We start from the raw sequence: 15,123 nt of genomic DNA, 5'->3' as shown, positions 1-15,123 counted from the left end.
TATATATATATATATATATATATATATATATATATATATATATATATATATATATATATATATATATATAGTTGGCGATCCGGCACTCGCTGCACTGAGGTCAAAGGGCCCCGTGGCCTCAACGAACGAATAATGTGGAACACACTGGTATAAAATAGTCTAAAGACTTCTACAGCCCTATCACCATACGTTCAGTTGTGAAAAACCGCATGTTTTCAATGATTGGTCGACATATGACCAGTGCTGACATACTGCCTGCTGGCTAGCAGAGCTGTATTACCCAGCCCACCCACGTACATCAGTTTGCCCCAATTGCCGATATCAGGGAGATTACTGCCCTCAACAAGGTCGACATAAGGAACTGTCAACACCATAGTTATGCATGCTTAAACTATACCTGAATGTCGCTACCTGCCTCTCCAGCTCAGTGAGCATAGATTACGTAAAAGCACTTTATTATCAAATGGATATAATTATACTGCCCGATGTTTTTAATATATGTGTATGTTCATGTCACAATATTCACCATATTTTTCACGTATACACTTTTGTATTACAGCCCCCAGCCGCAAGATCCCGGGTTGTGGTAACCCAAGCAACGTAGAAACACACGCCCCCTGTCTGCTTGGCAACGGGAGGACGCTGTGACGATACTGAGCAGGGAGCAGTCTGGGAAACGGAAGTGAGGCTCCGTGCACCGCACGGTTTCCGGCCACCCCTCCGTCCCAGCACCACCCCGGATCCTGGTTGGATTAAGGGCCCTTCATACACCTATAAGGTAGGCACCTTTCTTATTTCTCACTGTGTAACCTATTTGCCTGATGAAGGAGCTTAGCGCTCCGAAACTGTTGCATTAAATTTTTGTTATCACCAACCTCCTGGAGTGCCGTGCGGTGTGTAATCTACATACACACCATCAGCTTGACTAAATATATATATATATATATATATATATATATATATATATATATATAATATCTCACATGTACCTTTTAAAACACAGCGGTGCTATATGATGTATTACTTATTTGGCTAGGCACCAGCTTTGGTTGTTAGTTCTGCACATAGACAGGGTAGCAGCTAGATCCCCTTTACCACAGCAGAGTGAGCTGGAGGCAGAGCTGTCAGCTTGGGCTCTGCAAAGGGGTATGGTGGTGCGACTGCGGGGGGGAGGGGGGGTGATGGAGCGGAGCTCCAAGTGCAGTAGTGGCAGGCTCTGCTGTGGTGGGTGGGAGCAATAACCACTGCCCCCAGCACACTCAGGAGGGAACAAGGCGCACTGCTACAAGGTCCGGTTTCTAGTACTTAAGCAGGCGGCACTGAAGCTCCCGCAACCTGCCAATGCCGCTTGCCACATCATCCTGGACCCGGTGCTCCCTGCAGACTCAGCTGGCACCAGCTCTCCCAAGCCGCCACGGGGTCTGCCTCACCATAGTTCCACCACTGTTTGATGCACCAAAGGAGAACGGCGAGTCATTTCCTACAACTGCAGCCTGTGTAAGTCAGAAAGTCTACAACCTCACAAGATAGAGCCTATTGTACATAAACAGACCGCCAGCTTCAGAAAGCAATAACTACAGCAGCTGCATATTGAGCCCCAGCAATGCGATTACACCATTCTACTACAGTTATTAACACAGACACCATTCTGCTACACTGACATCAGTTATAGACGCGGTTACTGATTAAAAAAAAAAAAAAAAAAAAAACTTATGGCCTCTAAGTAAAGTAAAACTTTCATATAATAGCTAATACATATCTCTATATCCTTCCCACTATGACATCGCCACCTGTGTCTGGAACTGGAATTACAAGCCTACTGTTCTATTGGATGTAAAGACACTTGCATACTGTATTTTCAGGAATGCTTACAAGGACCCAGTTATCCTCTACTACTATATCTGGGCCCATTGTGCGGATCAGTGAAGATTTTGGGACATTATCTCTGAACATTCTAAGTAAGGACAAAGTGTATTATCAAAAACTATTGATATTACAGTATTTACCTTGAAATGTTCATTTACATATTGTGTTGTGAAGTATTGATTTGTCTAGCCAAAAAATGTAATTTTGAACATTTACAGTTTCTAAAGTAGAAATGCTGAGATTATTTGCACAACTCTATTCTATGGTCACTGCAGTGATATTTCTAGTTATTCTACTGTCAGAGCACCCTGAGGTAAATTCATAGGACTATTGATAACCAGCTTAATTCCTGAGAGAACTATTAGATAAATCCTGAACTTTCAAATAAACCAGTGTCCTGTGAAGGGAACGGTTTACCTTATACTGTGTGGACTCAAGTTCCCTTACCCCTCTGAAAATGAAGCAAACCTGAAGCGGGTACAGAAGAAGCAGTCACCAGGTAAGATAGAATGTAATTATGATAAGATACAATATCACTATTGCGGCTAATACCTGGGTATATATTGGTAGGTTAATTAGCTCCCAACAAAAAAAATAAAGTCTTGCATGATTTAGGGAATGTATATTGTAAACGCCATTGGTACAGGGACTGGTCAAATATTCTCTGTAAAGCACTGTGCAATGTACAGATTCAGGGTTTTAAGGGCTGACTGTACAATTTTAATATCGCGTTGCATGCCATTATAATGGTATGCGATGCGATCATAGCCGATTTTACATTGTACAGCCACCCTGATGGCTGATTCCTATGTTAAATGCACCCCCAGACCCAATTTTTAATTGTACAGCCACCCTGATGGGTGATTACTATGTTAAATGCCCCCATTGTTAACGCCACCCCACTATCAACTCCAACCCGAAGCGTGGAGAGCGCAGCCAACCCGCGAGGGGCGGCGGTATGCGTCCTACGTCCTTTTCATACCCCCACTAGCCACGTCGGCGTGGAGTTGATTTTATATAGTGTGGCAAGCGCAGCCAGGGGACGCGCAATACATGTGATGTAATCCGCGTCCGCTCACCACGCTTCGGGCTTGGTGGCTCGTCACACTATATGGGGGGGTGCATTTAACATAGTAATCACCCATCAGGGTGCTTGTACAATTAAAAAAATCGGGTCGGATCGCATGCGATGCCATACAATGCCCTACGATGGAAATCGGGGGCGCCGTGATAATACACAAGTACCAAGCATTCTGGCTATAGTGGCAGGTACAGCACTGTCGCATTCCAAAAACAGAACTACAATTTGTGTTTTCTTGGCTTTATAAACACACGGGTGATCGGAATGAATTGGCAGATTTATCATTAGTGAAAGCAGACAAGAAGGCGCACATCTAGTTTTATATGCATTTAATAGTTTACCAATTGGTACAATAAGATTTTTTTGTTTTTTTAATATGCAGAAAACATGAATAAATTTTGTTTTACACAGTCTGAGAGCAACAAATCTTACTGTAAAACACAGAGCAGTATTATATACATTCCTTTACTGAATTTATATTCGTCTTTTAATTGTGTCACTTTCTTCTCAGTTAACGCTTATAGTCTTAAAAACAAAAACAGATTCCTCCAAAATAAAACCTTTCCGCTTTTCTTATGAAAATGGACACTTGTTTTAATGTCCGTGTCAAAAGGTCAACTATGCTGAAGATCAAATGTTCTTCAAAAATGAACTCAAGAAAGGTGAGGAATGATGTGTGGGATAATGGCAGCCTGGTAGGACAAGAAAGTAGCCACATACATGATAGTGTGTGACAGCTAAAAAGAAAAAAAAGTCAGTTAAACACATTTCAGTTGTGACTTGCAAATCCATAAACCTCATTTACAAGAGGAAAACACATTTCTACAAACTCCTCTGAATTTACATTCGCCACACAATTAAATCTGTGTGTGTTTTAGTAACTGTATCTACAGCTTTGACCGATATTGTAAGTGCCTGTTAATTGATTATATATATTTTTAATCTACTGTTCCACCATTAACAATTTTTAGGATCATCAAGTCACCACTGAACGCCACAATCTCTTGCAGAGGTCACTAGTGGAGTGCTAGTTAAAAAAGATGAAAAAACACCAGAGGTTTCACAGAGCAGGAAAGAGACAAACAGAATAAAGCAGGAATTGACAATTAAGTAGACTGGGCTTTGTGGGTCTAGAGTCAGGTTATTATCTACAGTGCTCCACGGCCCTGGACAACTTGCTAGTAACTAGATATTGTTTGATTAGTGCCTGGGCACACCATTGGTCACACCACACAAAAGCAGGACGGCTTAAACTTCTAAAGTGCAAGATACTATTCAACATCAATTTTGCTCTTAATTGAACCTCCCAACATTGCTGGATACGGTCAACACACATCTGCACTTTGAGGTGTAAATAGGACTAATGTGAAACGTAGGCAGGGCAAGCAAACATCTGTCAGAAGGGAATAGCAGAGATTTGGGGGAGGAGCTTTGCTGCCGCTGTAGATGGCCACAGTAACCTTCAGGATGATCATTGAAGAGGCACTGACAGAACAAGCTCAGTGTCGCTGCAAGATACAGGAAAAGCTTGGCGTTCGTCTGAAGCACATGAAGTCCACTTCTGTTCAACTTAAGCGTATAGTGCAAAAATTGTTTTTTTGTCTGTTTCTTTTTTACAAATAAATAGGTGCTGATGCTCTATACCCCTTAATGTGCTACTTTCCAGAATGATCTCACTTGACTGCCGCTGCGAAGAACTAGATTGTATAATAATCTGCTATCCAATCTTCTCATTCCTGTTGTGCAGTTTTGCTTTTTCTGTGCCTTTTGTCGCCACACAATTTGTCTCCATACCATTGTGAGTTGCTGGACACAATATTCCTTATTCCACAGAGAGCCTTCCAAGTGACCAAAACCTCATCAATAGAAGGAGTGACTTCATCTAGGACGTGGAACTACCTTCTGGTTCTCTGTACCTAAAGGCATATTCAGTGAGCTTAAGCCTTCAACTAAACCTCTGCAGGACTGGTAGAAAAAAAAAACTAGCACTGCAAAGCAGAGGGATTAATGCTTCATACTATATAAAAGGTACCAATATACAAGTAAAGAGGCAATAAGGCACACTCACAATTGCCAATCATCCAGAGCTAACATGAAAGCTTACTGTATATTTGAACATCAGCCAAGGGAATCCATTACATAGTATGCACACTGCTGACAATCTGAAGGCATTCTAGAGGAAAGCACCCATTTGCACATCTGTATATAAATGGAGAATGAGAATAGCTTAAAGAACATTCATTAACTTTTTTTATATATACAAAAATGTATTATACAAATATTAGCAGACATTGGACCTCTTTCTTTCCATTAATGAAGCATGAAACCAACATAAAATGATGCTACATAAACCAAGATGTCCGAGCTCTTACTGGTATTTGGGGTAATTCAAAGTATTTGAGTAGTGTGGGGAGAAGTATTATTCCATAGCGGGACACAACAGGCCAAGTCTACACTGGACTTGGCACCATTCTACCCTCTCTGCTGTTATGTTACCAAAGAATATTCGCACTCAAGGGAACACAGGTCATGGTAGTCCACTTACAACGGCATTAATCCAAATGAAGATATGAGGTGTCAGTTAACAACCACATACATAAAAAGCTCCTATCTCGTTTGGTATTTTTATTTTAAGACAAAAGCCAATAGGACAATAGTCAATTTTTAAAAACAAACCTGCAAAATGAGTTTTTTCCAGCGTTCTATTCATGGGTGTGGTGCCTACAATGAAATTCGGACTACTCCTAGTGAGAACCAATCAGCTGCTAGATACAGGAGCGATGGCTAGATATTGCATCAGGACATGGAGACTAAACTTCATACCATATACAAATATTTACCTCCTTGAAAGTGCTGGTCTGCCATTTCTGACCAGATCATAACGAAAACGTTCGAAAAACAACAGACGCTAGTCATGAGAAGGTAAAATATTGGTAAGTGTCCATTTCATGCCTTCTAGCCATTTGCAATGCCACATAGATCTATAAGACATTTATCCAAAACTACAGAGTAGGATTTAAAAGGTTTATGGGTAATCAGCAACAGATTAAGGGTGCAACACACACTTGGTCTCAGTCCTGTGGCATGTGCCGACAGGACAGTGGCTGGACTGTGAACGTGAAGGCATTTCTCAGCAATGTTTAAATGGATTTCAGGACTAGGGCATCAAATAAAGTGGCCACCTAAAACCTGCATAACCTTAGTCATTTTTTTAGAACTACAAATGTAGAATGTATTGCAGACCACGTGTCTGTTCTCACTAAATGGGACAGCTACACAGTTTCTAAAACAGACTGTAGAAGAGTAACGGTAAAAACTGCAAACCGTACAAGTGTAAAGCTTCTCGAGCAGCAAACCTGTGTTTCTAATTTGCAGAAGCGGCAGTGTAACAAGTGTTAGAAGGCAAATTAAAGGTGGCAACTACCAAACGCTGCACCCATTAACGCATTGCCGTGTGCACAATTTCTGTGAGAAACATGGAACCTGCAGGGATATACAAATCTGAATAATCGTTACAATGTCATTTTGGACATAATCCGTGAAACAAGGATGGTAACAAAATTTGTGCGTGTCGGGATTTTATGCAGGACTGCTCTAGGTGAAGGCATGATGGCAGCGAATCCTGGAGGCACACAATGGTGGACTGACGCAATAAATGAACAGAAAAGACGTTTCACTGGTTTAAACATGCAGGTGGTTGTAATAAAGATCAAAGCAATGTAATTTTGACACAGTCTTGTTGCATAATTCATGTTTTACCACTGATAAGTCTTTGGTTACCTTCCAACAATCTCCTTAAAAAGCCATTGAGTGTGTAATGCCCCTGAAAGAACCCTAGGTGGCAATTATTAGACCCTAATCAAACTGTATAAACATCCAAATCCTTATAAAAAGGAGAGAGAAAAAAAACAGAAAAAAACAAAAACACGCATGTTGTGGGAATTTTAATACCTGCAACAAAATATTTAGTGCTATGTTTTGCAGTAATTTTTACATACATAAAAGACAAGTGCTGCCGAGACACAAATAATCCGATTCTGCAGGCACTCCAACGCGAAGTGTACAATTTTTTTTAAAGCTCACTAAAAAATAGTGTAGTAGATCCACATTAACTTTCCAAAAAAAAAAAGCCCCACAAAGATGTGCTTCTGACACGAGCCCACTGATCCAGGGAACCACAAACGGAGACAGAGTGACAGGCACGATTCTGCAGGTAGAGTAAGGGACACCCCAGAATTACCCTCTGCTTTGCCTGTTGGGTCTGATGTGACCAATGCCTGCCCATGTTCTTAAACCTATGGTACTTCTAGACAACGTATGTAAATTTACAGTATACAATTTGGATTCACCATGCAGGAATACTTTTTGTGTAACATTTAATAAGCTCAATCTACATCCAGAATAATTTACATGAAAGGACAATAGGTATTTAACAGAGCTCAATGGGTAACCATGGTATCTGAGTGCATCCAGAGGAAAGGGGGGGAGGCGCGATGGGTGATCCAAGGTGAATTTAAATCAACGGCACTCCCACACTTTTACTGTTTGATCTACGCTTCCAGTAACCACATACGGTGCAGTCTTGTGGAAATCTAAAAAGAAAAGACAAAAGTAAAATGGAAACTCTTATATAAAGTTCACACACAATAATGGGGGACCGAAACAATAAAAAAAAAATAAGTAAATGCAATTCTAGTGCAAAAGAAAAAAAGTTTTTAAAAAGGGCAACTCCAGTTTCATAACCGAAAAACCATCAGCATCAGGAATAATTACCACTTGTAGACCTATGGTGTTGGTCAATTATCAATTGTGCTCCTACTAAATAATCTGGTGGAAAAAAGCATTTTTAAGGGGCTGCAAAATGTAATAATTCAATTAGTTGGATCCACACTTCATAAGAGCATATACTGTACTTGCTTCTGGATACAAAACAAACTACTGGAACCATAAGCAAACATTAAACACAATTAACCACAATGTAAACAGTTATAAAGATCTGTAAAGTTAAACACATAGAATAATCTATAACGAGATGTTGATTTAAACTTTGCAAAAACAGTAAAAAAAAAAAATCGGTCAAATTTAAAAAAAGTGTAGCCAAGCTTACCCAAAGAGGTAACAAAATGTTCGTGCGCATTTAGGGTCTTCATACAGCGCTTGTTCTTATAGTCCCAAATGCGAAGGGTTTTATCATCGGCGCAGCTCAATATAAATTTTCCTCCTGGGTGAAACTGAACGCCACGGACCCAGTTATCATGACCAACCTGGGCAGAAGAGTATGTTTTTAGGTTGATTATATACATAGGACATACAACGTATGGTACTAGAACATGGTAAGTACAAATGTTCAAATAAGGCAGGAGGTGGTAACATGTGTATACACATTCCAAACATAATGATCATCAGTTAAAAGGAATACGGTAAGTTAACACTGGAAGCAGTGGCACAGGACAACACAAAGTGCTTCATTTTATTACTTCAAGTAAGAACACTAAAAGTAAAGGTTTTACATATAAAATATTGAAGTAAAACCGATCAACTTATACACTATAACCACCTCACACAGCTGACAGCTTATTTAGATCACTGTAAAAATACACTAATACGGGTCAAATGCTGACACTACAAAAGGTTATCTTTAGCTAGTAAAGGGCCCTACACCTCCCATTAACACAGAAACCTGCTGCAGAGACATAAATGTACTTTGTGGACATATTCAATTAAGCATTAACCCTTTGCAGTCCAATTTTAGTTTCCCTTCGTCCACCATGTACATTTCTTTTTGGAACAAGAAGTACACAGGAGTGACAGTAGATGGCAGCAGTTTACTGCAATAGCATATAATCGCAGCGCTTTACGGCATCTACCTCAGCTCGACCTGATCATAGCGCCAGGCCTCTTGTGTCTGACTAGACATTGGACCGCAAAGGGTTAACAGAACAAAGCCGCTACCAAATTCGTGGCTGTAAATTACAGTACCTAATTACTGCAGACGGGGCTATTCTACTCTCCCTGATGCAGATGATTAGCAGGGATTTTCTTTTGTTTACCTCAGGCAGGCAACACCAAATACCCAATAACTGACTTTACCTAGTTGTGGCCGCAAAAATTGCATAGGTCTGTGTATTTTTTCTGGAAATACTATGTTTTGTGTGACCAATTGTCCTGTATCACACAAAAAAATACAATCAGGCTTTAATTGGAGAGCCCGAATCAGCCATGCAGCTTTAAATGCGATACAATATTTTTTTTAGTTTTTTTTCTAGAAAACAAAGTACAGTAGATAATCATTACCCAGGTGTTTGCACTAAATATAATGTATTGGTTTTATTTGCTACATCTGGCAGGTGGGAGTAAGCTAGTTACTAGTCGATATACTGTATACATTCCCAAGGAATGAACTAACACAGGACAGGCTAACCGGTTGCTCTCCAGATGTTGTGAAACTACAAATCCCACCATTCCTTGCCACAGTTTTAACACTCCCTTATAGCAAAACTGTGGCAAGACATGTTGGGATTTGTAGTCTGACAACATCTGGAGAGCCACAGGTTGGCCAGGCCTGATCTAACAAAACCAATGGTCACCTGCAGGGTCTGAAAATGACGAAGCAAAATCTGATTACAACTACACTGAGGTGCTGTGAAAAAAAAAATACACTTCCTATCATTAGGGTGTAAATGATCCAAGTGGCCAACCATATGGAACCACCTGCAATGTTCTAGTGCAGGGGTTCCCAAACTGTGTGCCGTGGCACCCTGGGGTGCCTTGGAGGACTTGCAGGGGTGCCCTGGGTTGGTGGTCAAGGATCAATTCAAGTTATTTATGTCTAACATTATAGTCAAATTGTGCACAAACAGAAGTGAATACTGTCTATTACCACATTACTGATCCTAAGGATGAGATATAAACACAATATATTTAACTTAATATTTGTTTTTAACTTTCTCAATGAGAAACCTGTAGCCTAGGGGTGCCGCAAAATAATTCTGATGCTTCGGGGTGCCATGATTCCAAAAAGTTTGGGAACCCCTGTTCTAGTGTATTTATAATCGGTTATTAGGCAGCCTAAACAATACCATGTAGAAGTTTTTTCTTTTGACAGCAAGTGCTGCAAAATTATGGAAACAAAATATGTTGTGGGTGATTTTACTGCCCACTGTCACTGAAATAATTATATATCGCCCACCACAAGTCAGGACAACATTCAATAGGACTGTTTGTATTGATGCAACTACCAAAGGCATAAGCCAATAGTAAAGGTCCACTCACAAGTGTCATTAGGCACATGCCAGTACTGATATCCCACATCTTAATAGTCTTGTCTCTGGATCCTGACAGCAGAAAGGGTCCTGGCTTACCACTCTTCTTAGTCTGACAAAATAAAAAACGTTCATTACAAAACACAGAACTCCACATTTAAGTCACAAAAAGTGAAATTCCAATCTAACACAGCTAAAACAGTAATGTGAATAAAGCATTGTAACGCCTTCACTTGTTGCAGAACAAATGAAAGAAAAATATTATCAAAACTGAAATGGCATATGGTGTGTACACTATAGATCTGCACTATATAGTCTTGGTATTTGGCTGCCGTTTTTCCACTCACATGGGAGCACGCATCGGCAGCGCATCGGACTCGCAAGCCCTAAAAAAGGACACAATCAGCATGCAATATGGGTTCCGATGTTCAGTATATCGCAACATCGGGAGCCATATCACACCGTGTGTACACAATAATAAAATAAAGGATATGCTATATTAAAAAAAAAACAAATGAAATAACACCAAATAATCAAAGCTCATTTAATTAATGGTCACCTTCGTCAGGGTGAAACATTTGGTGGGCAAGCGTTAATACAGGGAGTGGGGGAAGTCCTGCCTCTAATATCCAAGGTCTTGCAAAACAATAAAAACATTACAACTTGTAGGTATTAACAGAGTGGGTACCTCAGATCCTGTGGCATCCAATACAGTGGAATAAGAAGTTTCGGGAGCCCAAGAAATACACTCTACAACATGTTCATGTTCTCTAAGCTCTGCTTTGCATTCTTTTGTTGCTACCACCCAAACGCGAACAGTTTGATCATTAGAACAACTTGCAATCAGTGTACCATCTTGGTTGGGCCTCACCATGCGGACCCATTCTCTGTGACCTGTGAAAGTCTTCACACAATACCTAGAATATAAAAACAAAACCTCAGTCACGAATGGCAAACTGAAAGACTTTAATCTGAAAGCTTTGTTACATAAATAATTTCTAGGGGGAAAGAAAAAACACACACACTACTTACCCGGTCTGAACCTCCCACATCTTAATGGTTTTATCCCTTGAAGCAGACACTATATGATCTCCATTAGGCATTATAGCTACTGAAGACACATTGTGGTCATGACCTTAAAAAGAAAAAACACATTTTAAATAAACGTACACTCTGAATGAGACTGGTTGGTATATTGTGCTCTTATCTCACCACTAGAGGTCTCAAAACACAAGCTAAAAAATTATCTGTAATTTGTACAAAAACATCACAATAGAGAACAGTTTTTTGTTACAGAAAACAAATACTGCAAAAAACATCATGAATTCATTCATAAGTTTTCCAAGACTTACAACAGTAACATTCAACACTTTGCACATTGTAGGACTACAACCAGGTGCCGTAGATAAATATTCAACTAAGATCATATAAACCAAGTTTAAGAACATTCCCAAATAATTCTTAAATAATAATTATAAAATACATAAGGAGCCGCTATGAATATGCCAGCAAAAATCCGCTTTCAGACGATTTCTCGGCTTGAACCATCGGAATCTAGTCCATTTTAGGCCAATTTGATCTGTGTATGGGGCCTTAAGATAACTGGAAGCTCTTCAATCCCCTACAGTTAAAAATGTAAGTATGGTGTAAAAGCTTCTTACCAGGCTTAGCAGAATAGTTTATCATTGGTGGTTACACCTATAGGAACAGACTAAACTGGGCAGCATGTAGCACATGGAGGAAAGGTTTGATCCCTGCAAATGTTCTACATTTTCTAGGGTTATCCATACCTCCCAACATGACCCTTTCCAGGAAGGACACAATGCTATGTGTTTCTGCACTTCCCTCTTAATGTTTTAAACAGGTTAATTGATAAGAAAGATAGGTAATCCTAAATTAAGAGTTAAGTCCAGAAGCAGAGCATTGTGTCCCTCCTGGAGAGGGTCATATTGGGAGGTATGTTATAACCAACGTTCCTTCACCTTATACAGCTGTCCAACAGTCAAAATGTTAATACATATAACTAGTTATTTTGGAATTTTATGAAAATATATTGTAAATTGGTCACTTAATTTAGGATTTTATTGCATTTATCAGTTCTAAATTAAACAAATCTGCTAAAATGTATTATGGCAGATTGCTAACACTGTAATCATCATGTCTTAATAGATTTCTTACATAATGTGCCCTTGCTTCCGTATAAACCATCATTCAGCATCTGATCGCAGCTACAAGTATGTTCCTTTTTCAATCTAGTGCAGCAAACTGGGTGTGTACACAATGTCCTATCATATGACCAATCTAATTTATTGTGTAAAAGGTTATGCTCTTATGCATCCTGATCACTGAAGGCCGTATAAGCCAGGCTCTGCAAGTGAAGTACACTCTGGTGCTAAACCATAAGAACATACCAGGCATCTATGTTACAACATGGGCAGTTCCCTTTGGGACACAGAGCTTTGTGGGCACACCAGCCTAGGAGGAAATACATCTGCAGTGATCATAGACATAAGGCCATTTCACTTCCAGGATGGTCCTCAGGGGGTTGCTCTTTCAGCTTTCCCTCGGACACCTGCGTTTGACTGACTGGGCGGAACACCTGGCAAACTATCTCCCCAGTTAAGTCACCCAAAAGAACTACAGGTCACTGAACTGGTATGAAAAGTGCCCCCTTTTCAGAGGTACTATGAGGACGATTCAATTCCTTTAAAAAAGGCGCCTAAAGTTGTGGGTGTTCAAACAGGGTTGTGACTAAAACCATGGTTAGTGCACACAGACAGAGCAGCTATTCAATGGCTGTTTTGATCCATAAGTGACAGCTGCAGAAAAACTTAGTAATTGCCTTCTAACTGCTTAATTTCATTAGAAGTAAATGTTCTGTAGTGTATACACCTAAACATTTATATATACACACACACACACACACACACACACCTGTAATGGGGATGCGGTGAATTTGCCGGCGGTCAGGATCCCAGCGTTCAGAATCCCGACACTGGAATCCCGACCGCCGAAATCCCGCAACTTTCTACCTCCGTGGGTGTCCATGACACCCATAGAGGGATAATAAAATAGCGTGCCGAGCGTAGCGAGGCACCGGGCCCGCTGCGTGGCAAGCGCAGCGATCCCGCAAGGGGGGGCGATCCACGTCCCCCCCATGTCGGGATTTCGGCGGTCGGGATTCCAGTGTCGGGATTCCGACCGCCGGCATTACGTATCGGATCCCTGCAATGTACTATAGCTTCCTGAATTTAACATGACCACAATAAAAAGGAATACCCCCATTTTTAGGCACTTATAAGGAAAAAAATGCCTGCTGATCTATAGTTAAACAGAGGAACATTCATTTGACAAGTAGAACACTACTACTAAAATGTAACCCAATATATAGCCCTTGATCCATGGCATTGCCTCATTTTATTACATCCCTGATGTACGTACAGGTGACACCAGCAGGGTTCTACCACAGTAGCACCACAAGAAAACCCTCTGGTCACAGCGGTAACTTCATTGTATTGCTCCCCATTTCACTATGGGTTTACTTCTTACCATGCATGGTTCTAATGCACTCAAATCCTTGAAAATCCCATAGCTTGATAGTCATGTCGGCAGAGCAGGAGGCCAGCAGCTTGCCAGAATGGTCAAATGAAATATCCTGCACAGAGTCTGTGTGTCCCTTGAGTGTACGTTCAAAATCTCCTGTCTCATAGTCCCACACCTAACACAGAAAGAGAAATCTGTTAGCACTAGCCCGTGGATTGACAGGTTGTGGAGGCTTCTATTTGCACTCCACAGGGCAGTCTGGCACCTCTCAGAATAATTAACACAAGGCACAGACAGACAAAAGCGTGCTTGCTCTGGGATTGCCCATTCACCTCTGGGTTTTCTCAACACAGTCGCCAACATTAAGCAGCACATTGTGGATACACACATTGCAGGCAACTACACTGCAAACAACGTTTAACGATTAAAGGAATTGCCATCAAATTTTGCTGACTGCATCAGTAGGTGTACAGACAGTGAGATAGAACATACAAAAGGACTATAAATACACTCCCCAAGTAGGTTATTCTTGCAGAAAGCACCAAGAGCGAACTAAACTAAGACACAATGAGGTCGATACCATTCAAAACGTTGTGAATAGCACCTGGAAGGAGCTCCCCCATTATTCTTATCAGCGTGAAGCTAAGTTGGAGAACACCGGTACTCGCTGGTGTTTAGTTGTGACTACCAGCATTTTCTGTCTTAAATGCCCTGCCGCAATGCAGTTAGCGCCGCAATATGGCACACCCCCACCCTAGTTTTGTTGTATTTCTGCTCGCACCCCAGGACGGGTGCTACCAGAAAACCACTAGTCGGCGGTAGCAGCTCTCTCCCAGCGATATTCACTTCATTTTCAACAGAAGCGACACCAATGATACCACACTGGGAAGTGAGCAGAATGGTGTAAGTACACTCTACCCATACCTCCCAACATGACCCTCTCCAGCAGGGATACAAGGCTTTATTCCTGGGCTTTCCTCTGAATGTAGGATTGCCATCCCCTGTTTTGAACAGGTTAAGTAATAAGAATGGTGTCTGAACACAGGTGACGGCAATCAATGACGAGGAAAGTCCAGAAACAGAGCATCGGGTCCCTCCTGGAGAGGGTCATGTTGGGAGGTATGCTCTAACATACCAGGATTCTCCTCATTTAATTCTTAAACAGAAGGGCTGTTAACTGCTGTTTGCTTTACAATAAAAAAAAAAGTCACACTAGAGTCACGGCGTTACCCTGCTGGCTGCTACATTATTACCGTTTTAAAATCTGGTAAAGTAAAGCAACTACTACTTTGCAGTTTGGATGCCTAAGTATTAAATGGCAGCAGCTTAGTGACTTTGTTAATCACAAGAGCAGTGGAAGTGAAAGCCAAG

At 40.9% G+C, this 15,123-nt stretch overlaps 1 protein-coding gene across 1 annotated transcript in view; it reads right to left on the bottom strand.

Moving 5' to 3' along the window:
- Nucleotides 1-3,261: 3,261 nt before the first annotated feature.
- Nucleotides 3,262-15,123, bottom strand: part of PAFAH1B1 (platelet activating factor acetylhydrolase 1b regulatory subunit 1) — a 55,969-nt gene continuing 44,107 nt past the window's right edge. The window contains exons 6-11 of the mRNA XM_083172232.1: nt 13,759-13,927; nt 11,242-11,344; nt 10,898-11,126; nt 10,220-10,321; nt 8,055-8,211; nt 3,262-7,539 (exon numbers count right to left, since the gene is read on the bottom strand). Of these exons, the coding sequence (XP_083028358.1) occupies nt 7,466-7,539; nt 8,055-8,211; nt 10,220-10,321; nt 10,898-11,126; nt 11,242-11,344; nt 13,759-13,927 (834 nt within the window). The 3' untranslated portion in view covers nt 3,262-7,465. The remainder of the gene's footprint in view (nt 7,540-8,054; nt 8,212-10,219; nt 10,322-10,897; nt 11,127-11,241; nt 11,345-13,758; nt 13,928-15,123) is intronic.

This window comes from Crinia signifera, chromosome 2, assembly GCF_055691185.1.
Source record: "Crinia signifera chromosome 2, ASM5569118v1, whole genome shotgun sequence".
NCBI lineage: Eukaryota > Metazoa > Chordata > Amphibia > Anura > Myobatrachidae > Crinia > Crinia signifera.
This window is presented reverse-complemented; position numbering and strand designations above follow the sequence as displayed.